The 21,440-nt window shown below is 39.1% G+C and overlaps 1 protein-coding gene across 1 annotated transcript in view; it reads left to right on the top strand.

The window, feature by feature from the left end:
- TTC39C (tetratricopeptide repeat domain 39C) overlaps nucleotides 1–21,440 on the top strand; it is a 1,361,526-nt gene that overhangs the window by 934,737 nt on the left and 405,349 nt on the right. The window contains exon 9 of the mRNA XM_044065353.1: nucleotides 14,431–14,540. Within this exon, the coding sequence (XP_043921288.1) occupies nucleotides 14,431–14,540 (110 nt within the window). The remainder of the gene's footprint in view (nucleotides 1–14,430; nucleotides 14,541–21,440) is intronic.

Raw genomic sequence — 21,440 nt, 5'->3', positions numbered from 1 at the left:
ATAAACTCTTTGAAATACATAAATAGTAATAAGCACACACAGTTAAGCACTTTTACACACTTTGAGATACTTCAAATAACTTTAGTTATGCCCTTATTACAATACGAAGTCATAGTCCAAAACAAAGCACTTTGCCAAAACACATGCAGTCACCTTGCTTTATTTTTGCTTAATGTGCCCTTTTTTCCCTTGTTATATTCGTTTTTCTCGTTTAAGCCCTTTTCATGCCCATTGTACTTTTCTTGTGCTTATTTACTCAAAACATGCCCATTTTGCCCAAGCACACTTGTTTTGCTTTAAACACACTCGTTCTGCTTTACTGTTAAGTGTTTTATCAAATAATTTTGTTTTAAACATTTCCCTTAGTTAATAAACCTTTTATGCCTTTCACTTGCTTAATAATACAGTTTGTGCCCTTGTAATGCCTTGTTTTGTCTTTTTTTACCAAATAAACAGTTTATGCTACTTCCCATTACCCTTGATTCTTTTCTGGCACTTTTTGTGCTTGTCATGGCTCCAAATTTTATTCTATGCGATCCCGGTTCTAACACCATGTTCCTCTCCTATTTTGGACACAATAAAAGAGTCTTTGTGGGTTCTGTTCAAGTAGCTTTATTCTATACAAACACATTACTATAGAAGTTTACTAACTAAAGTAACTTTTACATAAACTAACAAGTGCAATCTTGCATGCTCATGCTATGGCTGCTCTTCGAAAATGGCACTAGAGATTGCACGTGTCTGGAATTTGTACATGTAAGTACGGTCTTTGGCATGCTTATTAAACACACAGAACATACACTCTGATCTACAGAAATGATTAAGGACATAGAAAACCTTCATATACTGGATTCAACTCAGGTTGGTTTCACAGAGTTTGTCTTTGTTGTCACAAAGACAATGGATGAGGGCAAAATGGTGCATACTGCATACCTTGACCTGGTTAAGGCATTTGATACAGTACTCAGACATTGCAAACAAACTTACAGATGTAGGCATAACCCCCTATGTTACATGCTGAATAGCCAGCTAACTCTAAGAGAGAACCAAGGAAGTTAGGATAGGAGAGACTACCTTCAGAAATTTTCTCGTCACTATCTGACTCCCTCAGGTCTTTGTGCTGGGTCAACTCCTTTTTGGCAATGGATTTATGAAAACTTGTGTAGCACACTAAAACAACTAATTCAGCAAACACACCAAATATCTACAGCCAAAAGACAGTATAAATAAAAAAAAATATTCCTTTTCGCCTGGAGCCTAGTAGGAAGCACCCAATCTAGTTTAGCAGCAAACAAGATCTGGGTAATCTCCCTAAGCATGATGAGATAGGGTATAGCCTCAAGCCAGCGGAAGCTCTCGAGCTTTAGTATAGGCAGAGTCGGAACCGATTCTTTGTTCTGAACCAAACCAGCAAAGAATAAAGGTGAGATGGACAATAAGCATGGAACGTTATGGTGAGTACATAACTTCTTTTTTCGACCAGTATGTGCCTAGGTTATTAAGGAAATCATTCTGTGTTGCTCAATTTATAAGCAAGGGAATGGCATATAGGTCCAAAGAAGTCATCATTCCACTGTAGTCAGCCCTTATTAGGCCCATCCTTGAATACAGTGCCCCCTTCAATGTGACCTGATGTGCCACATGCAACAACTGGGATGTCCACAGAGGTTCTTCATAAAAAAGAATATAGGGCATAAACAGCATGTCCTATGGCAGATAACCTCAAAGCCCTATCTCTATATTCTGCTTCCTACAGACTACTGAGAGGAGGTCTATGCCTGGCATCCTTGTACCCCAGTCTGATGGACTTTTTGCATAACAGCAAAATAGAATCTAAATTACTCAATCAAGTTAACTTTCCTTGCAACTTAACTTGGTTATTTAGAGGAGCAGGTATGTGTGTCAGAGAATTCCCCTTCTCGGGAACAAGTTGCCCATCCGTGTGAAGCAGAGCTCTTCCCTAACACTGTTCAAGAGAAACCTGGACCAGTAGATAGGAAATCAGAAATACACCCCAGGTTTAACACACCTGTCTCTAATGGACAGAGGCAGTATGTAAATCTTGCCCCAGATTGCATATACCCTTTAAAACAATCTGTAAGGGACATAAACTTGCGAGATACATTTGCAAAGCTTGGCTACACTTCCAAAGTCCAGCACATAAACTTGCAGGACACATTTAGGAAGCTTGGTTATGCTTATAAAGGCCGTAGTGGTCATTTGCCTAGTGTACACCTTAAAAGAGCTGTTGGCTGTGATCCATTCCTTGAAGTTTCTCCGTCATCTTTAGACCCTAGGACCACTTTAAGTGATTATGAACAATACCAAGGCTTAAACTCTGAGATTTGGCCAGCTAAGACCTACATGCAATCAACTGGACGTATAAGTGAATTTAAATAAATCTTTATCTGCACTTTTTTGCAAATTATACAGCATTTAAATTGATTTATTTGTGTTGCATTGAATACTGTCTAGTTCGAAGTTGTCGCTCTGTTTTTACACTTAATGCTTGTTAGAATTCCTGAATAGCCAGTGATAACTGGATTTAGTTCTCTTCATTGTTATTCGGTTTCTGCCTTATATAAGTGGTACATTTTGGATTATTTTCTGCTTAAACTCTGAGCTTTGGCCAGCTTAGACCTACATGCAATCAACTAGATGTATAAGTGAATTTAAGTAAATCTTTATCTGCACTTTTTTCATAAAATACAGCATTTAAATTGATTTATTTGTGTTGCATTGAATACTATCTAGCTGGAAGGTGTGGCTCTGTTCTTTCAGTTAATGCTTGTTAGACTTTCTGAATAGCCAGTGATAAGTGGGGTAGTTCACTTCATTGTTATTTGGTTTCTGCCTTATATAAGTGGTACATTTTTATTATTTTCTGCTTAAACTTTGAGCTTTGGCCAGCTAAGACCTACATGCAAAAAACTGGACATATAAGTGAATTTAAGTAAATCTTTATCTGCACTTTTTTCAAATAATACAGCATTTAAATTGATTTATTTGTGTTGCATTGAATACTATCTAGCTGGAAGTTGTGGCTCTGTTTTTTCAGTTAATGCTTGCTAGAATTTCTGAATAGCCAGTGATAAGTGGGGGTAGTTCACTTCATTGTTATTCGGTTTCTGCCTTATATGAGTGGTACATTTTGGATTATTTTCTGCTTAAACTCATAGCTTTGGCCAGCTAAGACCTACATGCAGTCAACTGGACGTATAAGTGAATTTAAATAAATCTTTATCTGCACTTTTTTCAAATAATACAGCGTTTAAATTGATTTATTTGTGTTGCATTGAATACTATATAGCTGGAAGTTGTGGCTCTGTTTTTCAGTTAATGCTTGTTAGAATTTCTGAATAGCCAGTGAAAAGTGGAGGTAGTTCACTTCTTTGTTATTTGGTTTCTGCCTGATATAAGTGATACATTTTGGATTATTTTCTGCTTAAACTCTGAGCTTTGGCCAGCTAAGACCTACATGCAAAACACTGGGCATATAAGTGAATTTAAGTAAATTTTTATCTGCACTTTTTTCAAATAATACAGCATTTAAATTGATTTATTTGTGTTGCATTGAATACTGTCTAGCTGGATGTTGTGGCTCTGTTTTTTCAGTTAATGCTTGTTAGAATTCCTGAATACCCAGTGATAAGTGGGAGTAGTTCACTTCATTGTTATTCGGTTTCTGCCTTATGTAAGTGGTACATTTTGGATTATTTTCTACTTAAACTCTGAGCTTTGACCAGCTAAGACCGACATGCAATTAACTCGACATATAAGTGAATTTAAGTAAATATTTGTCTGCACTTTTTCAAATAAAACAGCAGTTAAACTGATTTATTTGTGTTGCATTGAATACTATCTAGCTGGAAGTTGTGGCTCTGTTATTTCAGTTAATGCTTGGTAGAATTCCTGAATAGCCAGTGATAAGTGGGGGTAGTTCACTTCATTGTTATTTGGTTAGTTTCTTATATAAGTAGTACATTTTGGATTATTTTCTGCTTAAACTCTGAGCTTTGGCCAGCTAAGACCTACATGCAATCAACTGGACGTATAAGTGAATTTAAGTAAATCTTTATCTGCACTTTTTTCAAATAATACAGCATTTAAATTGATTTATTTGTGTTGCATTGAATACTATCTAGCTGGATGTTGTGGCTCTGTTTTTTCAGTTAATGCTTGTTAGAATTCCTGAATAGCCAGTGATAAGTGGGGGTAGTTCAGTTCATTGTTATTCAGTTTCTGCCTTATGTAAGTGGTACATTTTGGATTATTTTCTGCTTAAACTCTGAGCGTTGGCCAGCTAAGACCTACATGCAATCAACTGGACTTATAAGTGAATTTAAGTAAATCTTTATTTGTACTTTTTTCAAATAATACAGCATTTAAATTGATTTGTGTTGCATTGAATACTATCTAGCTGGAACTTGTGGCTGTGTTTTTTCAGTTAATGCTTGTTAGAATTCCTGAATAGCCAGTGATAAGTGGGTGTAGTTCACTTAATTCTTTTTCGTTTCTGCCTTATATAAGTGGTACATTTTGGATTATTTTCTGCTTAAACTCTTAGCTTGGCCAGCTAAGACCTGCATGCAATCAACTGGACATATAAGTGAATTTAAGTAAATATTTATCTGCACTGTTTTCAAATAATACAGCATTTAAATTGATTTATTTGTTTTGCATTGAATACTATCTAGCTGGAAGTTGTGGCTCTGTTTTTTCAGTTAGTTCCCCGCCCACCCTCCCTACTTTTGTTTTGGTGTTAATCTTGGTGGCTTTGAAACTGGCCTCCCCTCTTGTAAATTTGCATTTGGATACTCCTCCTGAGCCCATCTCATTTGCTCACTCAAAAAAAATGTGCACCTTTTTTCATCTGCTTTTACTGTATTTGTGTTTCTTCCTACTTTATTTTGCTTTTGCGTCATCTTAAAAGTACTCAATTGTATTTATTACTGCTTGGTGTATCTATCATTCTAAGCCTTTTGGTTTAAGCACTTGGGCTTCAAACCAGTTGTTTTACATTATGAAGGTTTGTGGTCTACACTGTTGTGGCAGGACAGGTAGCTTACATCCTTCTAAGTTGGGAACTGCTGATTGAAGGCTCAGTGTCTGTTATTCTAAAAGTGTATTAGTTCTGGTTTGGGCACTTGGGCTTCAGGCCAGTTGTTGTACATTAAGAAGGTTCGTGGTCTACACTCTTGTGGGAGGAGAGGCTTGACTCTGCCCTTCTGAGCCGGGAATTTCTGGTCAAAGGTTTATAGTGCCTGCATATTTGAACTGTTTCTTACTGAAATTGGTGCGCCTTGTTTGCTGTAGCATAGACTAGATCCAGGCCTGCTGAATCTAGCTTTGTTTGCATAACTTGAGCACTAATCCAGGCCTTCTTAAAAGTATTCAGTTGTATTTATTACTGCTTGGTAGTAACCTGATTAAAGTGTAGCTATCATTCTAAGCCTTTTGGTTTAAGCACTTGGGCTTCAGACCAGTTGTTTTACATTAAGAAAGTGTGTGGTCTGCACTGTTGTGGCAGGACAGGTAGCTTACATCCTTCTAAGTTGGGAACTGCTGATTGAAGGCTCAGTGTCTGTTATTCTAAAAGTGTATTAGTTCTGGTTTAAGCACTTGGGCTTCAGGCCAGTTATTTTACATTAAGAAGGTTTGTGGTCTGCACTCTTGTGGGAGGAAAGGCTGGACTCTGCCCTTCTGAGCTGGGAATTTCTGGTTAAAGGCTTATAGTGCCTTCATATTTGAACGGTTTCTTACTGAAATTGATGTGCCTTGTTTGCTGTAGCATAGACTAGATCCAGGCCTGATGAATCTAGCTTTGTTTCTGTAACTTGAGCACTAATCCAGGCCTTCTTTTTTGGAGAAGGTTCCCCTGCACCCCAGTGGCACTAGTGTGCAGTTAGAACTTGTCTGATTGAAGACTACAGGAACAGGGCTCAGTTCTGAGATTTTTTTACTGGTTAATTGGGTGATTTGTTTAAAAGCCTTTTCTGATTGCTTGTAGTCATCTAAAGCTGTTTTAAGTGTATCTTTTACTGTTTGTAGTCGTTTAAAGCTGTTTTAAGTGTATTTTTTTTACTGTTTTTGCCTTATCTTTTAAAAAAAAATTTAATGTTTCCCACCATTCTAAGCTAGTATAGTCCAGTTTTTAGGCTAGTGCTGAATTCGGGGCTGTGTTACAATTTTCTGAGTTGCCCATACCTTCCTTGGATATAGGGAGGTTTCTCTGTTCACCTGTGAGAGAGGGAGCTTTGAGCAGCCATCTGTCCATGGAGGAGTGGTTCCAGCCCAGAATTTAGTAGTTTATAGGCCATTTTGAGCTAATTTCTATCTCTTTCATGTCCCTGCTGTAAAAAACTCGTTTGCACGGTTTTGCATGTCCGGGCAGCGCCAGTTAGCTAGGGCTAAATTTATCCCAGCTCCACCAAGTCTCCTCTTCAGTTTTTCCCTTGAAAGTAGTCTAACTCTCAACCTAAGCACTTAAAAAGCATCCTACAGTCCAACACTTGCTCAAACCTAATAGGAAGCACTAAAATACCCCGACACTTAATTGCCCAGCAGGGCAAGGCTAATTATTCACCCCTCACCAGCCAAGCGACTAAGCAGCTCACACTACTATTCAGGCATGACCAAAGGGCAATTTCAGGTATACTCTCCAGTCCAGCTGGTGAACCTGGGTATCCTGAGGCAATGTACAACTGCCTCATGTACACAGACAACCCTCTCCTCCTACCACAAAACATTAAAATATGCGAGAGATGCAATTATATAGCTAAATTGGAGGCTAAGCTCTCTCCACCCAAGACTGGAACAGGCAGTCATGAGGAGAAGGTTAACACTTGCACCACACCTCCAGTCTCACATAGACATACTAAACCAGCACTGGCAAAAAATACACATAAATTCACGAAATCATACTCGAAGACTCTAAATAAAAACTTGCAAAAGCATCACAGACCTCCAAAGCAGACACCCAAAAAACCTGCACCTCCTGTCACAAACCAGACAACACATAAAACACAAAATCAGTGTGCAGCACAATCACAGCCCTTAAGGCGAAATAACATACCTAACACACTAGTAATAGGCGACTCTATAGTCAGGCACACTGACGTCCCACTCACTAGGCTGGACAAGGAGAAAGTTATTGTTAGCTGTCTGTCGGGAGCCAGAATCCGCCACATAACACAAGCACTCAGGTCACTCCAGAACAAGTACAAATATGACTCCGTCGTTGTTCATGTTGGTGTGAATGACCTGAAACATACCTCCCTGGACTACATGAAAAGAGACAAGGAAGAGCTCTCTGATCATGTAGCCCAGGCAGGTATGACCCTGACCCTGAGTAGCATCCTGCCCTCACCAAGAATGATACCGCAGTATAAAGAAAAAATGATCAATTTCAACAACTGCTAAGCTTCTGGTGTCATTCAAAGGGGATCCAGTGTCTGTCAGTCTGGGCGACATGCTCGACAAGCCTTGTTGCTTTGCAAGAGACGGCTTGCACCTGTCACCCCTAGGCTTTCAAATACTGGCAAAGGCTGTTGCTGCCCCAATAGTGCCTTTTTTAGGCAAGGCTCAAAAGTCAAACCCAACTCCGTAAACAGAACAAATAAAAAAATAAGGGTTATACTACTCAACGCCAGAAGTTTAAATCTCAAAATGCACGTGCTCGAAGCACTCCTCAGTATGTTGAACATCGGCATTTGTGCAGTAACTGAAACCTGGTTCAAGTCTCCACAGAGCACTCCAGCACTACCGGACTCATACCACACATTTCGGCCACAGAACATAGACCGAAACACAAAAGGAGGGGTGTATCCATATTCATCAAGGATACCTACACCTCCAGGTGAGTGGCAGCATGATACCTCCGAGATCATCCATGTGCAAATAACATCAGGCAAATTTGCAATGCAAATTGTGGCCTGCTACAGATCACCCTCCATGACCCAGGACCACCACTCCGTCTTTCTGTAGACACTGGAAAACATGAAGGTCCTACCAAACACCCTGATACTGGGCGATTTCAATTACCCTACTGTTAACTGGGAAAACTACTCAAGTACAAACTCCCAGGTCCAGCACTTCCTGGAATTTATCAACTCAAATGCCCTGGATCAGCTGGTAAACTCCCCTACCAGAAGTAAAAACATATTGGACCTGATCATCACCAATATGGGCAACAGGTGTTCCACACCGGAGGTCAACCCGTCACTGGTTAGATCAGACCATAAACTAATCACTCTGGATGTCCACATCACACCACCACCTCCAACCAAGGAAACCACAGTGAAAAACATTTCTATAGCAAACTTCACCTTACTTAAGACATAGGTGGTAAGTTTCACAGCCCCCACGCTAAAGGATAACAGTGTCCAAGATGCAGGAACCTTTACAAATGCACTCTATGAGCACCTACGAGGATGCATGGATCGTGCCATCCCTAGCAAAACCAAGACTCACTCCCCTATGAGAAGGAAATCAGTCTGGTGGACCCCTGCCATAAAGAGGTTATACAATAGAAGGAGGAAACTAGTTCAGAAAAAAAGCAAATCCCAAGAAGGAAAGACATCCCTGATCAGTATCAGTAAGAAACTAAGGTCCCTCATAAAATCCTCCAAGGCTAACTTCGAAAGAAAAATAGCCAAGGATTCGAAAGATAATAGCAAAGCCTTCTTTAGCTATGTCAAGAATCTAAGTGGCAACTCGCAGATATGCTCTGAGCTAGTGAAAATAGATTCATAGGTTGATAGATTCATAGATTAGTACTAAGCTAACTGCCCTTGCGAGCCATTTTAAGCCTAGCCAATTATCCCTTGTGAGACTCAAACCCTGCACCTTGTGTTTGTAAGGCAAACACCTTAACCATTAGGCCACCCTCCCACCCTAGCACAAAATATACTGAACCCACTGATATTGCCAACATCCTGGCAGATAGATTCAGTGCAAACTTCACCCTCCCTCTCACCCTCAAAAGGGCCCACAACAATACCGGAAAAGTGTAGTGTCCTGGAAATCACAGACGCACAGGTAAAAACAGCCCTTTCAAATGCCAAAAGCACAGCGGCAATGTGGCCATATGGTGTCCCAGGCTGTGTCTTGCACGTACTACAGAACAAACTAACCCCCCACCTAAACACACTGTTCAACCTCAGCCTCTCCACAGGCTACATGCCCATAGAATGGCGCACAGCAACGGTTATTCTGCTCCACAACTGACCCTGATAACTAACTATAACTATAATTCTGACTAGCCTGGTCTGCAAGGCTATGGAGCGCATCATCATGAAACTCATTAACAAAGACATTTGGGAACCTCCAAACACTTGACCTGACCCAGTTTGGCTTTGTTAAGGGCAGATCATGCCTACTAAACCTGGTTGACTTCTTTGAGACAGTCACCAAGGCCATAGATGAGGGGAAGGTAGTTCACACAGCCTACCTTGACCTCGCCAAGGCTTTTGACACCATTCCCCACTTGGGAAGTATAGAAAAACCCACCAGCCTGAACATAAACCCCTACGTCTCGAGATGGGTTGCCAACTGGCTTACAGACAGAACTCACACGGTAAGAATAGCGGGCTCTAGGTCCGACTCTAAACCAGTCACAAGTGGTGTCCCACAAGGCTTGGTCCTGGGATCCCTACTGTTCGGCATATACTTCTCAGAAATACAGGCAAACACAGGAGGACTATGGCTAACCAAGTTCGCCAATGACTGCAAACTGGGAGCCATAATTGACTCTCCGGCTGACATGGACATTCTCCAAAAGGGCCTTACTGAGATGGACACCTGGTGTCAAAGTCATGGTCTCAAGCTAAATGCCAAAAAATGCATAGTCATCCCATTTGGGAAAAACAAAACACCCATGAATTACCACATAGGTGGCAGCCCCCTTAATACAGAAGAGGTAATAAGAGATCTGGGGACCCAGGTAGATAGTAATCTCTCCTTTGACAATCATATTGCCAAAGTAGTTAGGAAATCCTTCTATGTAGCCAATCTAATTACTAAAGGGTTTGCATCTAGAAATAAAGAGGTTATAGTGCCCCTCTACCTCTCACTCATTAGACCCATCATAGAGTACAATGCCCCATTTGGGATGTACCTCACAAGACACTTCCAACAGCTGGAAAGACCATAAAAGTACCTCACCAAGAGGATTACTGGCCTCAAACATATGTCCTATGCAGCCCGACTGGAAAAACTCCAGCTGTACTCAGTGGCATATCGCTTACTCAGAGGTGATCTCTGCCTGACTTACAAAGCCATGTCCAACTCAGAATTGATGGACATGCTCCACCTAAAGAAATCCAAGTCACTGCGAGCCATTCACTCTAGTGAGCTAAACCTAGCCACAACAATAAATAGAACATGCTGGAGGGATAGATTCCTGTCACAGAGACTCCCCATGCTTTGGAACAAAATTCCTAACTACATTAGGCAGAGCCCCTCTCTTAACACTCTTCAAGAGAAACCTTGACAAGTGGATGGGTAACAGAAAATACACGTTTGTGCTCCCTCTGCATGCTGGCTGTGATGGCTTGGGAGTTAGCTCTTCTGCATTCCTTAACCCTCCAAACAACTTAGACGCTGTCAGTGCAAAGCATATTGGCAAACAAGCTGAGCAGGACTAGCACAATCAGCTAAACAAGTTTTTTTTTCCCCAGACCTCCTTGCAAGCAAGCCTGGAAAATAGATGTATTTTCATTCCCTTGGAAGGCAGTGTTCCTTAATGCATTTCCACCCTTTCCACTGATATCTGGGGTAATTCTGAAAATTCAGAAGGATACCAAAAAAACAAACAAAACAAAGTCTTAATCCTAATTCGGCCCAGGCAACATTGGTTCTCCCTTCCTATTGAATTGGCCAAGGGCAAATGCCACAAGATTCCTCACAGACTGGATCTACTCACACAAAAGGGAATTTAATACATTCCAGTATCAGTCGATTTCATCTGACTGTGTGGGTGATTCAGTTTTAATACCTTTTAGGCACATTTCATGAGGACTTGCAGTAGGTACTGAAGGAGGCAAACAAGCCTTCGACTAGAAAAATCCTAAGTTGGCATGTAGAAATGATTTTCTAGTTGTTGCCTAACCAACAATCAGGAGCCCATCAGGGATTTTGTACCACCGGTACTGGAATATTTGTGTGAGTTACTTTCCTCTGGCCTCTCTTATTCCTCTATAAAGGCTCATCTTGCTGCCATTTCAGCATGTTTGCCCATGGATCCTCCTCTTTCTTCTCTCTTTGTGTATAACAGTTTCTGAAAGTTCTTTATAAACAGGTTGCTTTTCCTTGGGATCTCCGCTATATGCTGAATAAACTGACTCTGTCACCCTTTGAACTTGCACATCAAACTGACTTAAGGCTCATGACTTGCAGAACTGTACTCATCATTGCTCTGACATCTGCAAGAAGAGTATCTGAGTTGCAAACTTGTCATGGTGGGTGACCCTATCTGATTTTCCACAAGGACATGTCTCTTTAAGAACAAACCACTCATTTATACCCAAAGTGGTTTCAGAGTTTACTTTGATTCAAACCATCAGTCTCCCAGTATTCTACTCAGAATCCAAAAATTAGGGGAAAACAGGATTATGCATACTCTGGACATCCATACACAGCTTAGGTACTATCTTGACAGAATTAAGCCCTTTAGAAAAGCTGATCAGCTATTTATTTCTTATCAAGGGGCAAAAACAGGGATCTAAAGAGATAATTACCTAGTGGTTGCCTCAGTTATTGTCTTTTGCTATTTCCACTATGACAAATCCATTCCAAGCAGTATCAAGGCATATTCCACTAGACGCTTGTCTTCTTCGATGGCATACTGGAAAAGGATGGACTGTAGACATATTCTAGAGGCAGCTGTATGGTCCTGTGTACATACTTTTACAAAGCATTACAAACTGGGTTTCTTTTCTAGGTCCATGTTGAACTTTGCTTGGGCCATTCTCCGGAGGCTCCTGTAGTCATATCCTTCCTCCTCCAGCATTGAATAAGCTCTGGTAATCAACCCGTATAGCCTAAGGGATACTGCAGCAGTGGGAATGATCACCGTATATATTTATGTAAGTTGCACTAACCCATAACAGTATATGTTCAAATTCCACACTGCTCCAGTAGCTGCACCCATCCTCCTGTTGTATAGAGTTGTAGTTGGGATATAAAGTAGAACTGTGTTTGTTTCTACTTTATATGTCTTAATTATAAGTATTGGTTTATTACTATAGGGTTGTTAGGCTGTTCTGTCATTGTATGGGTAAGAAAGTCAAGAAGAAAGCTTCACTCTGATGCTGATTTCCCTTCTTAGAATTAGCCAACCAGCAGTCAGAATGAAGGAAAGGGGGTGCCAGAGCTTTTTGAAGCTGGCCAGTTGTTTTCTGGGCATGAAACAACCCATATAACCTAAGGGTTACTGCAGCAGCGAGGAATGCACACATCTACTGTTACTGGTAAGTGCAACTTACACAACTGTACTTTCCAGGCAGGGTCGAAGCCCATTCTGCCAGGGCCTTGGCTTCATCTATGGCTTTTTGAAAGGTTGGATTCTAGAGGTATTCTCTTAACAATAAAATGGTCCTCTGTGCACACTTTGCTTTGCTAGGTCCATTTTCCAGGGGCTCCAAGGCTGTCATCCTTCCTCCTCCCAATCAGTATAAACTGTGGTAATGTAGCCAAATAGCTTAGGCTACTGCAGCAGTTATCCTTTTGAAGAACATAGTACAATTATGTAAGTAAACTTACTGTAACAGTAGATGTTCAAATGATCCATACTGCAGTAGCTGCTCCCTCCCTACTTCCCCCTTGTTTTTGCATGTTTTTTATGCTAGTGTGTGAACATTGTTTTCATAGCGTTGTCCTTCTTGGGGCTTTAGCTTCCCCTCCCTGTTGTCATGAAAGCTTTGAAGGGCTTGACATCCAAACCTCTCTTTTAGTCATCTTAGCTTGAGCTGACAGATGCTTTGGGTGCATGGAAGGTGCACTGAATCTTTGGAAGCTAGCCAGTTGTTATATCCTTGATAGGATATAACCCATATATCTTAGGCTACTGCAGCAGTGATCATTCAAACATCTACAGTTATGGTATGTTTACTTACACAACTGTACTTTAGATTAGCACGGCTTATCAAGTCCTGATATTTTGAGTCTTTTTTTAATTTGCGTATTCAGTTTGTGAATAGAAATGTTTTATTGTATGGTTCTTTCAACAAGTTTAACACATGGGCTTTGAGTAGCATTGTTTACTTGTATAACGAGACTTACTGTAAGTGTTGGTAATGAGAACCAGAGGAGTTGTTTAGATTTTGTGATTTGGCAGCAACTGTTAGTAGGAATTTGTGGAGCTGCAGTGGAGAGGGAAGTAGCAAGTTTCTCGAAAAACTGAATGATTTCCTTTTCTCAGTGGTTGTGTTACTTCAGATTTTGCATATAAAAATAGTGGGGTTTGGAGTTCATGACACATAGCAAAAACATAAAAATATTAGTTGTACCCCCCCATTTATTTTTAGATGCATGTTATCAATTTCTGTTGGGCTATTCATGAGATGGAATTTCAGTGGGCTGGTTTCATTCATGACATGTTTTGATAATTTATGCATTGTTTTATTGAGATGTTAGGAGAGTTACCGTCCTTCTGAACAGAAGAATCTGCTAGGTATTTCCAAAACACTTTCACTACACATGTCTGCTGAAAAAACTGCTGTTAGTCACTTGACCAGTGGCTTATAAATATCTCATTATCGGCTTGAGGCCTCTTCCAACTGGCAGATCCAGAGAAGAAGAGAGATCATCCGACTAAAGAAGCCTAGTTCCCAAACTAGTGCTTTGTTGTTGTTGTTGTGTCTTTCGGCTTTTCCCGGTTAGGGGTCGCCACAGTGGAACTCCGGTCCGCTGATTGGCAGTAGATTTTTATGTGCCGAGTTGCCAGCCCTAACGCACAACCTTCAACGAAGGTACGTCCACTCACGCATCTCTCCACACAGAAGACGCTCTAGCTGAGAATCGAACAGGACAACGTCTTACTGTGAGACGACAATGCTACCGCAGCACCACCACCGTAGTATACAGGTGAAATCATCTATATCTAGCGAGTTCCTTTCTGCCTTTGAAACAGCATGATTTAGGTGGGAAGATAATGAAGTTTGCAGCGTGCACACACAAATGCAGCGCAATCGATCACATTTGGCAGAGGTTAGGAAATATTGTTTTGTCTACAGATGTGTCAGATCACTTTAATAAAGTAACCATAATTATTAAATCCTAGAAGCAAAGTTTGTGATGTATTCGTTCTACCATTAAATTGTTATGTAGAAGCAACTTAAATAATACTAGGGACCTTCCTTAACTTTTCCTAAAATGACAGCACGGATTTTCTTCTCATTTTAAAGTGACTTTTCTGATATTTTGTTTCAGTATGTCAAGGAGCTACAGGTGACCTAGAGGGAGCTCATTCTGTATTTAAAGATGTGCAAAAACTTTTCAAGAGAAAGAACAACCAGATTGAACAGTTCTCTGTGAAGAAGGTGAGTTTTGATTGATGCTGTTTCCAGTATCCTGTATAAGATTGGCTTCCAATGTGTTCGAATTTGAATTTTTTAGGCGCAACTCACATAGAGTGGTGAAAAGGCAGACCTGTAATTCTTCTGAATTTTTCTTTTCCACTTTTTATTCTGTAAATAGATTTTAGCCACCACAGTCTGTAACACCTAGATTGGGAAGATCAGCATGGGCAAATTGTCATGTGAGTTAAATCTATGAATGTGTAGTAAGATATGTTTGTGCTTTCAGAGGAGTGTGTTTTGAAGAAGGAAAAGTAAGATTCACAAATTCAGCCTTCCCAGTCTTTTGCAAAAAAACAAAAATGTGGATAACACAATGCTAAATGATATTAGGACATCTGTTTGGATTTCCTTTTCTCAGGAAAATGAAAACGGTAAAGAGATATTCACTTACTAACTTCCTTATCGCTCCAGTCCTCCATCCATCCATTTTCTGAATTTCTTTTCCAGGCGAGGGTCACAGTGATAAGAACAATCCACTTGACTTCCCTATTCCCAGTAACAGTGTTCAGCTCATTGTGTGTGATCCCCAGGTATTCTCATAAAAACTGAGAGGTATAATACTTCCAACATGTCCTGGGTTTGCCCCAGGGTCTCCATCCAGTGCACCATGCCTAGGACATTTCCTGTGCGAGGTGTCGCATTTCACATCATCGAAATTTCAAAATATCGAATCTGATATGGTCGACACCATATCATCGATATTTTGAAAATTCAAACATAAAAAAAGAGAACAAAAAAAAAAAATAAAACAACTAAACATTGCAAGCAGGTGGGCAAGCCCTCCTGCACCCCCCACACCCCCCTACTTAAATATACCAACTCCGAGATCGCACTAAATTGCAGTAAACGGAAATCTCCCCTTACAGAGATTTCCTTTAAAACATTCGATGTCTTTCACTTTTGCTGATATGGTGCCGACCATATCAGCTTCGATATTTTCAGTCTTCGACGAAGTGATATGCACCCGAGGTGTCTAGGTGGCATCTTTAGTAGGTGCAGTAGCTGACCAGACTATCTTAACTGAATCCTGTCAGCTCCTAAGAGCGATGGCTGTACTTTAGGGTTCTCCTGGTTTGCCAAACTCCTCACTCTTTTACAAGGAGTGAGCCCAGCTATCTTGCTAAGAAATCACATTTTTATCATTTGTGTCTATGATTTTATCCTTTCAGGCACTCCTGCTCATACGTACAGGTGAGTATGGGAGCCTAGACTGAGCAAATTGGGAGTTTCGTTGTATGCCATAGTTGTTGCTTCACCACTTCAGACTGGTGCAGTGCCTGCATCTATCTGCTGATTAGCCATGAACACTTCTGCTGTCACTTATAAAGGGAACCCCAAGTTACTTAGATGGTTCTGGTTGAGTTAGTTTTCCCTGAACCTGTAAAGAGTAATCCACTCTTTTCTGAGAGAGAACCATCCTGTGTGATTTGGAGGCACTTATTTTAATCCCAGCCAATAATTTTCACTCCATCCACTTCATACATATCTTCTGATTACTTCAGTGCAAACAGGAAATGTTTCAATAATATTAGAAGGCCTCAGACCTCATTAGAGATCTTTATGAGGCCAGGCTTCATTTTTGCACTTTTCACCAAGACTTACAGGAAGGGCAGCTTAATCTCCTAGCTACAAAGCAACAACCGCTGTATCTTCAAAACTGTTTTTTAGCCATGAAAATTTAGGAATTATTGTGAGCCCAAAATGAACTTGCTATTTAGTAGACCTTTATTCTTTACTAAATTGCAAGGCCCAACAGTGACTGTAGATGTTTATATTACTGAACTGAAGAACAGAGCCAAGAGCTTTGAATTTGTGTGATATACATATGTATCCAGTTGTTATTGTTAAACTCAGTCTTGTTGCACTGTGTCATTATTAATTATATAGTTTGTAGTTTCTATTTTTTTGTATTCCCTGGCTGAACCTGTAAATGGCCCAAATAGGCCAGTGTTCTAGCCAAGTTAACAAGATTAAATAAACAAATAAATAATTTGGTTGACTGCAAGATCCATTAATACAAGACTGAATAGTTTGTGTAATAAGAAATAAAACATGGGGTAGGCTATTAAATGGAATATGTCAGACCGTCTGAAAATGTGTACATGTATGCAGAGCAAGTGAAGTTACTAGTGTACAGTTAAAAGACTTATCTGAGGAAAAAGAAGTTGAATAAGTTAAAACAAGACAATTACAGTGAGAATGTGCAGCAACATTAATCAATATGAAAAATGTGAGCCATGCCAAAATTCAAAATTAATTCAAACTTGCAGTCGAGATGACTGTAAGCATAAGAAGAAGCCTTGCCTTACATTTAGCCAGGATCACAGAGTCTGTGCTTGAAAGGGATATTTTGTAACTTGTTTAAAGCAAAAAAAAAATGTATTAAATTGAATTTAGTTCTTGTTGATTGGGATTATGAAAATGGGCTTTTGTTGGTGCTATTCAGGTGAAAAAAAGTTGAAAAAATGAAGTTGGAAGACACATCAGAACCAACCATATTGTTGATAAGAAGAGTAGAGTGTGGAATGTAAACTAGACATTTGTACTTAGCCTAGTATTTTGTCAGAAAAAAGTCATTAAATAACTACACTTAGAAAATTATGAAGGGATGTACTTTGCTAACTTTTTCTGGCCACCAGGTAGTTGTGTCAAAAATGTGTATATAAGTACCAAATAAAATGTGCAGACTTTTTTTTTTAATTGCATCACTGATGTTCATAATCCTAATATTTTGAGTTTTATGGATAGCAAATAAAATTCACAGCATAAACATTCAAAATCATTCCCAATTTCACAGAGATGTCTTAGATAAAATGCAAAGACATAGCAGTGATGTCCTTCATAACATTGATGATTTATTTACACGCTTAGAAAGTTTTCCTGGTGGATATCACATAAAAGTAAAACTTGATGCTATGGCAGAAATACACGTTTCAAGGAAAGAATCAGTAGCTCCAAGGACTAAAGTTGAACAGGAACTAAAGTGAATGTCAAGCTCAGATGTCACTAACATGCAACTAGACTCAGTGGAGGAGGTGCATAGTATAATCACTGTTACAAAGAAGGCCAAGAATCACATTTCTGTTGATGTATAGATTCTGAATAAAGTGATTAAATGAGAACAATTTCCATCGGCTACTTAAGCAATAAACCGCACCTGGGTGTGGGTAATGCTGGATTTACCCACGGTTGGCGTGGTTTGGTCACGAGGGCAAAGCTGAGTGGCCAAACAAAGACAAATGTGGGTAAATCCAGCATTACCCACCCCCAGAAGTCGGTTATTGCTATTATACAAAGACATTATTTAAGAAAAAAAATACTTAGTTTTCTTAAATAATAGCATTGTATAATGTCTCCTTGCTGCCCTTCCGCAGCTGTCCGGTATTCTGCGGCAGTTCTGATGTACTGCTTATGCATACGCAGTACATCAGAGTTGTGGGTGGAAGCAACAATGAAAGCAAGATCTCTGGTGCTTTTTAGAAAGTGTCTTGCTATGTTAAAGGAGTTTAACATAGCGAGACAACTTTAAAAAAAGCAACCGAACTCCGTTGCTTTTTTTAAAGCTGTCTCGCTATGTTAAACTCCTTTAACATAGCGAGACACTTTCTAAAAAGCAACGGAGATCTTGCTTTCAACATTGCTGTAAGAAAAAACAAAACTTATACTAATGGAAAAAGTCCGTGTGACCAGACATTTTTCCATTAGTATAAGTCTGATTTACAGCGTGCACGCTGACCAATCAGAGTGCACTTTTTGGAATATTAATGGGAGGTCATTGTATAATAAAGAAGTGATCTCAAGAATGCCAAACTTTTAATTTTTTGTCAGTACTAGATAATAACCAAGGAGCCTGATGGGAGGATGTCTGGTCTCATCAACCAGTAGGGCTGCAGCTGCAAGCTTTTAGTCAGCTTGGCATTTAAAATGTCCCTATGCTGCAACTGCAGGTTTTCAATCAGCTTGGCATCTACAACTTTCCTATGAACAACGAGTAGAGGAAGACACAGAAACGGCAGCTATATCCAGTTTAAAATATTTTACTTCAGTGCACAAACAGTTTTTTAAACTTTAATCTTTCCTAGACTGCTAGCACCTCTCATTTACCCACAATGCTCTGCCAGTTAGATTCCCCTCCATATTTATTTTGTCATTTGTCAATTATGCATCTGAGAAAAACAGCCCAGGCTGATTTGCTCTTCCTTGATTATATCTGTGTATAAAAATTCCAAATGCACTTATTTGATAGTATTTAATTTATAATTATTTTGACCATCTTCACATACGTAAGCCAAACCAACCATTATGTAAACCTATGCATTACATCACTCATCTGCTATATTTACTTATATTTGGATTGATAAATGTTTACAGAATTATTTACATGACCACTATATAAATAGAAAATTAACACATAAGGAACAATTTTAGATCATAAAGACAGGGGTTATATTTTTCATGGCCTGAATGATTCATTTTTGTTATTACATTTATTATTTATGGTGGAAATGTATGGTCCTCAATGGTGTTCTGCCATCAGATGGTGAAAATTGATCAGGTTTCATGTACCTGTTTTGAATGAATTCATCTGTTTCATTTGACATAATGAGCATCCAAATTATTTTCCATAATTTTTCATTTCATGTTTATATTTTTTTATAATTTTGCCTTTTTTGAATATTTACATAATTGTATGTTGCTGCTATTGATTTTTATATATGTGTTTTGTTTGCCAGTAGATGTACCCATATGTTTCTATATATATTTTTAGTTATATATTTATTTAACTTTAACGTTTAAATGTTTGTATATTTTCATTTGTTTGAGTTCTTACGATTTACATTTTCTGCTTAATGAAAGTAGTGCACAGTTATGTGATCACATGTATTAGTTTCATGCATTTTTTTTTTTTTTTTGTATTTAAACTCTGGAGCAGAAATTGTTAAAGATACTGAGGAAGCTAGTGGAGTATCTTTGAAACCATTCTCTTTTTGCAGATCTTGTATGTAATAAACATTTTAGTTATTTCCTTTCTTTTTCTTGTTCTGCAAACCATATCAGACCAATTTATTTTTTTGAAGTTTTAGGCATTTTTGCATTTCTCCTTCCCCTAGCCCTTGATTAATTCTGATGCATCTCTTCACATTTTGTCGTCTTATGTTTCTTGTTTGCTTTGATGTCATTTACTGCTTAAAAAAATAAAAACAAAAATAAAAAAAAGTGCTTTCTTTCTGAAGTTTTTCTTTTAGTTTATGCTGTTATCTTGTATATTTACTATGTAAGTTTTTTTAAATGATAATTTTTGATAAACTGTTCATATTAGTCCCTTTCTACTGTAGATTTTAGATTCAGATAGTAATTAGTTGCTTCTTCAGCTGCTGTCTGTATTAAAAAACTGTTTGTCATGGATAATCATGCTTTTAAGAAGTGTAGAAACTGCGGTCGTAAAATTACCCTACAGGACTAATGCATAATTTGTATTATCTGTTTAGGCTAGGAAAACTTCACCAAGAAATGTAACGTTTGATCTGATGTTGTCAATTTTTATTCCATCCACGTCTGATGGGTTTTTGATCCGAGCCCTCCGATCTGACTTGACTGCTAAAAAGCATTTGGCAACCTTGAACTCTCAAGCTTCTCCCTTACCCAGAATGTACAACTCCCATTACCTCAGATCTCATTTGCAGCTTCCAGTGAAAAGACGTGGTCCATTGTTCTCTCAAGCTTGGGCGATAAGTAGCTTTTCAAAACTTACAAATTATTTGTCTTCTGTTGCCTTTAACCTACTTTAGCTAAAAGTTTTTTGTTTCCTGGATAGGCTTTCTCCCTTACTTTCCAACAAATCTCTGCTTTGTTTCTTTTTTACAGTTTGCGGTATTTCTGGTTGCCATTGTTAATAACCCTGTTCCTCTCCCTGTGATTATCGTAGATTTCACTACCACTGTTGGTACTTCTTCCCTTCCTTTCCTTCTGCTTCCTTTGATTTAAAAAAAAAAAAAAAAGACTTCTCTATTTGCTTTGTATCTCGTTTGATTGCTGCTGTTGTGGTTGTGACTGTGCTTGGCCTTTCATTTTGGTGATGGCTAAAAAGGAAAAGAGCCTGACTGAGTTCAAAAAGTGTGGAAAGTGTGATCAGAAGATCCCAGTGTCTGACTCACACTCCTTGTGAATTTTTTGTTTAGGTCCTCTCTCCCTCCAGGAAAATTGTGAGATCTGAAAGACTTAAACTAATACAAGCCTTCTAGCTTAAAAGAGAGTCTTTGGAGTGATTAAGTATCAGTTTTCTGTATTTTCTTGCTGTACTTAACTGTTTTCCGCCTAAACGCTGATTTTCCAGCGTTTATTGTGATTTAAAAGCTTGTTTTTTTCACATATTGTACTTATTTGACTGCCTGCACTTTTAAAAAGTCGTTTTTTGTTTAAATAATTTGTTTAACTGTTGTAGGCTACACACTAAAGTACGATAGCCTTTTCTGATCGCTTGTAGTCATTTAAAGCTGTTTTAAGTGTACTTTTTATTGTTTTTGCCTTATCTTTTAAAAAAAAAACACATTCCTTGTTTCCCAACCTTCTAAGCCAGTACAGTCCAGTTTTCAGGCTAGTGCTGAATTCAGGGCTGTGTAACAATTTTCTGAGTTGCCCATACCTTACTTGGATAGAGGGAAGTTTCTCTGTTCACCTGTGAGAGAGGGGAACTGTGAGCAGCCATCTGTCCCTGGAAGAGTGGTTCCAGTCCAGAAGTTAGTAGTTTAAAAACCTTGTTTGCACGGTTTTGCGTGCCGGGCAGCACCGGTTAGCTATGGATAAAATTATTCCCGGCTCCACTAAGTCTCCTCTTCAGTTTTTCCCTTGAAACTAGTCTAA

This window comes from Protopterus annectens, chromosome 3.part0 (genome assembly GCF_019279795.1).
Source record: "Protopterus annectens isolate FY-2018-M chromosome 3.part0, PAN1.0, whole genome shotgun sequence".
NCBI lineage: Eukaryota > Metazoa > Chordata > Ceratodontiformes > Protopteridae > Protopterus > Protopterus annectens.
This window is presented reverse-complemented; position numbering and strand designations above follow the sequence as displayed.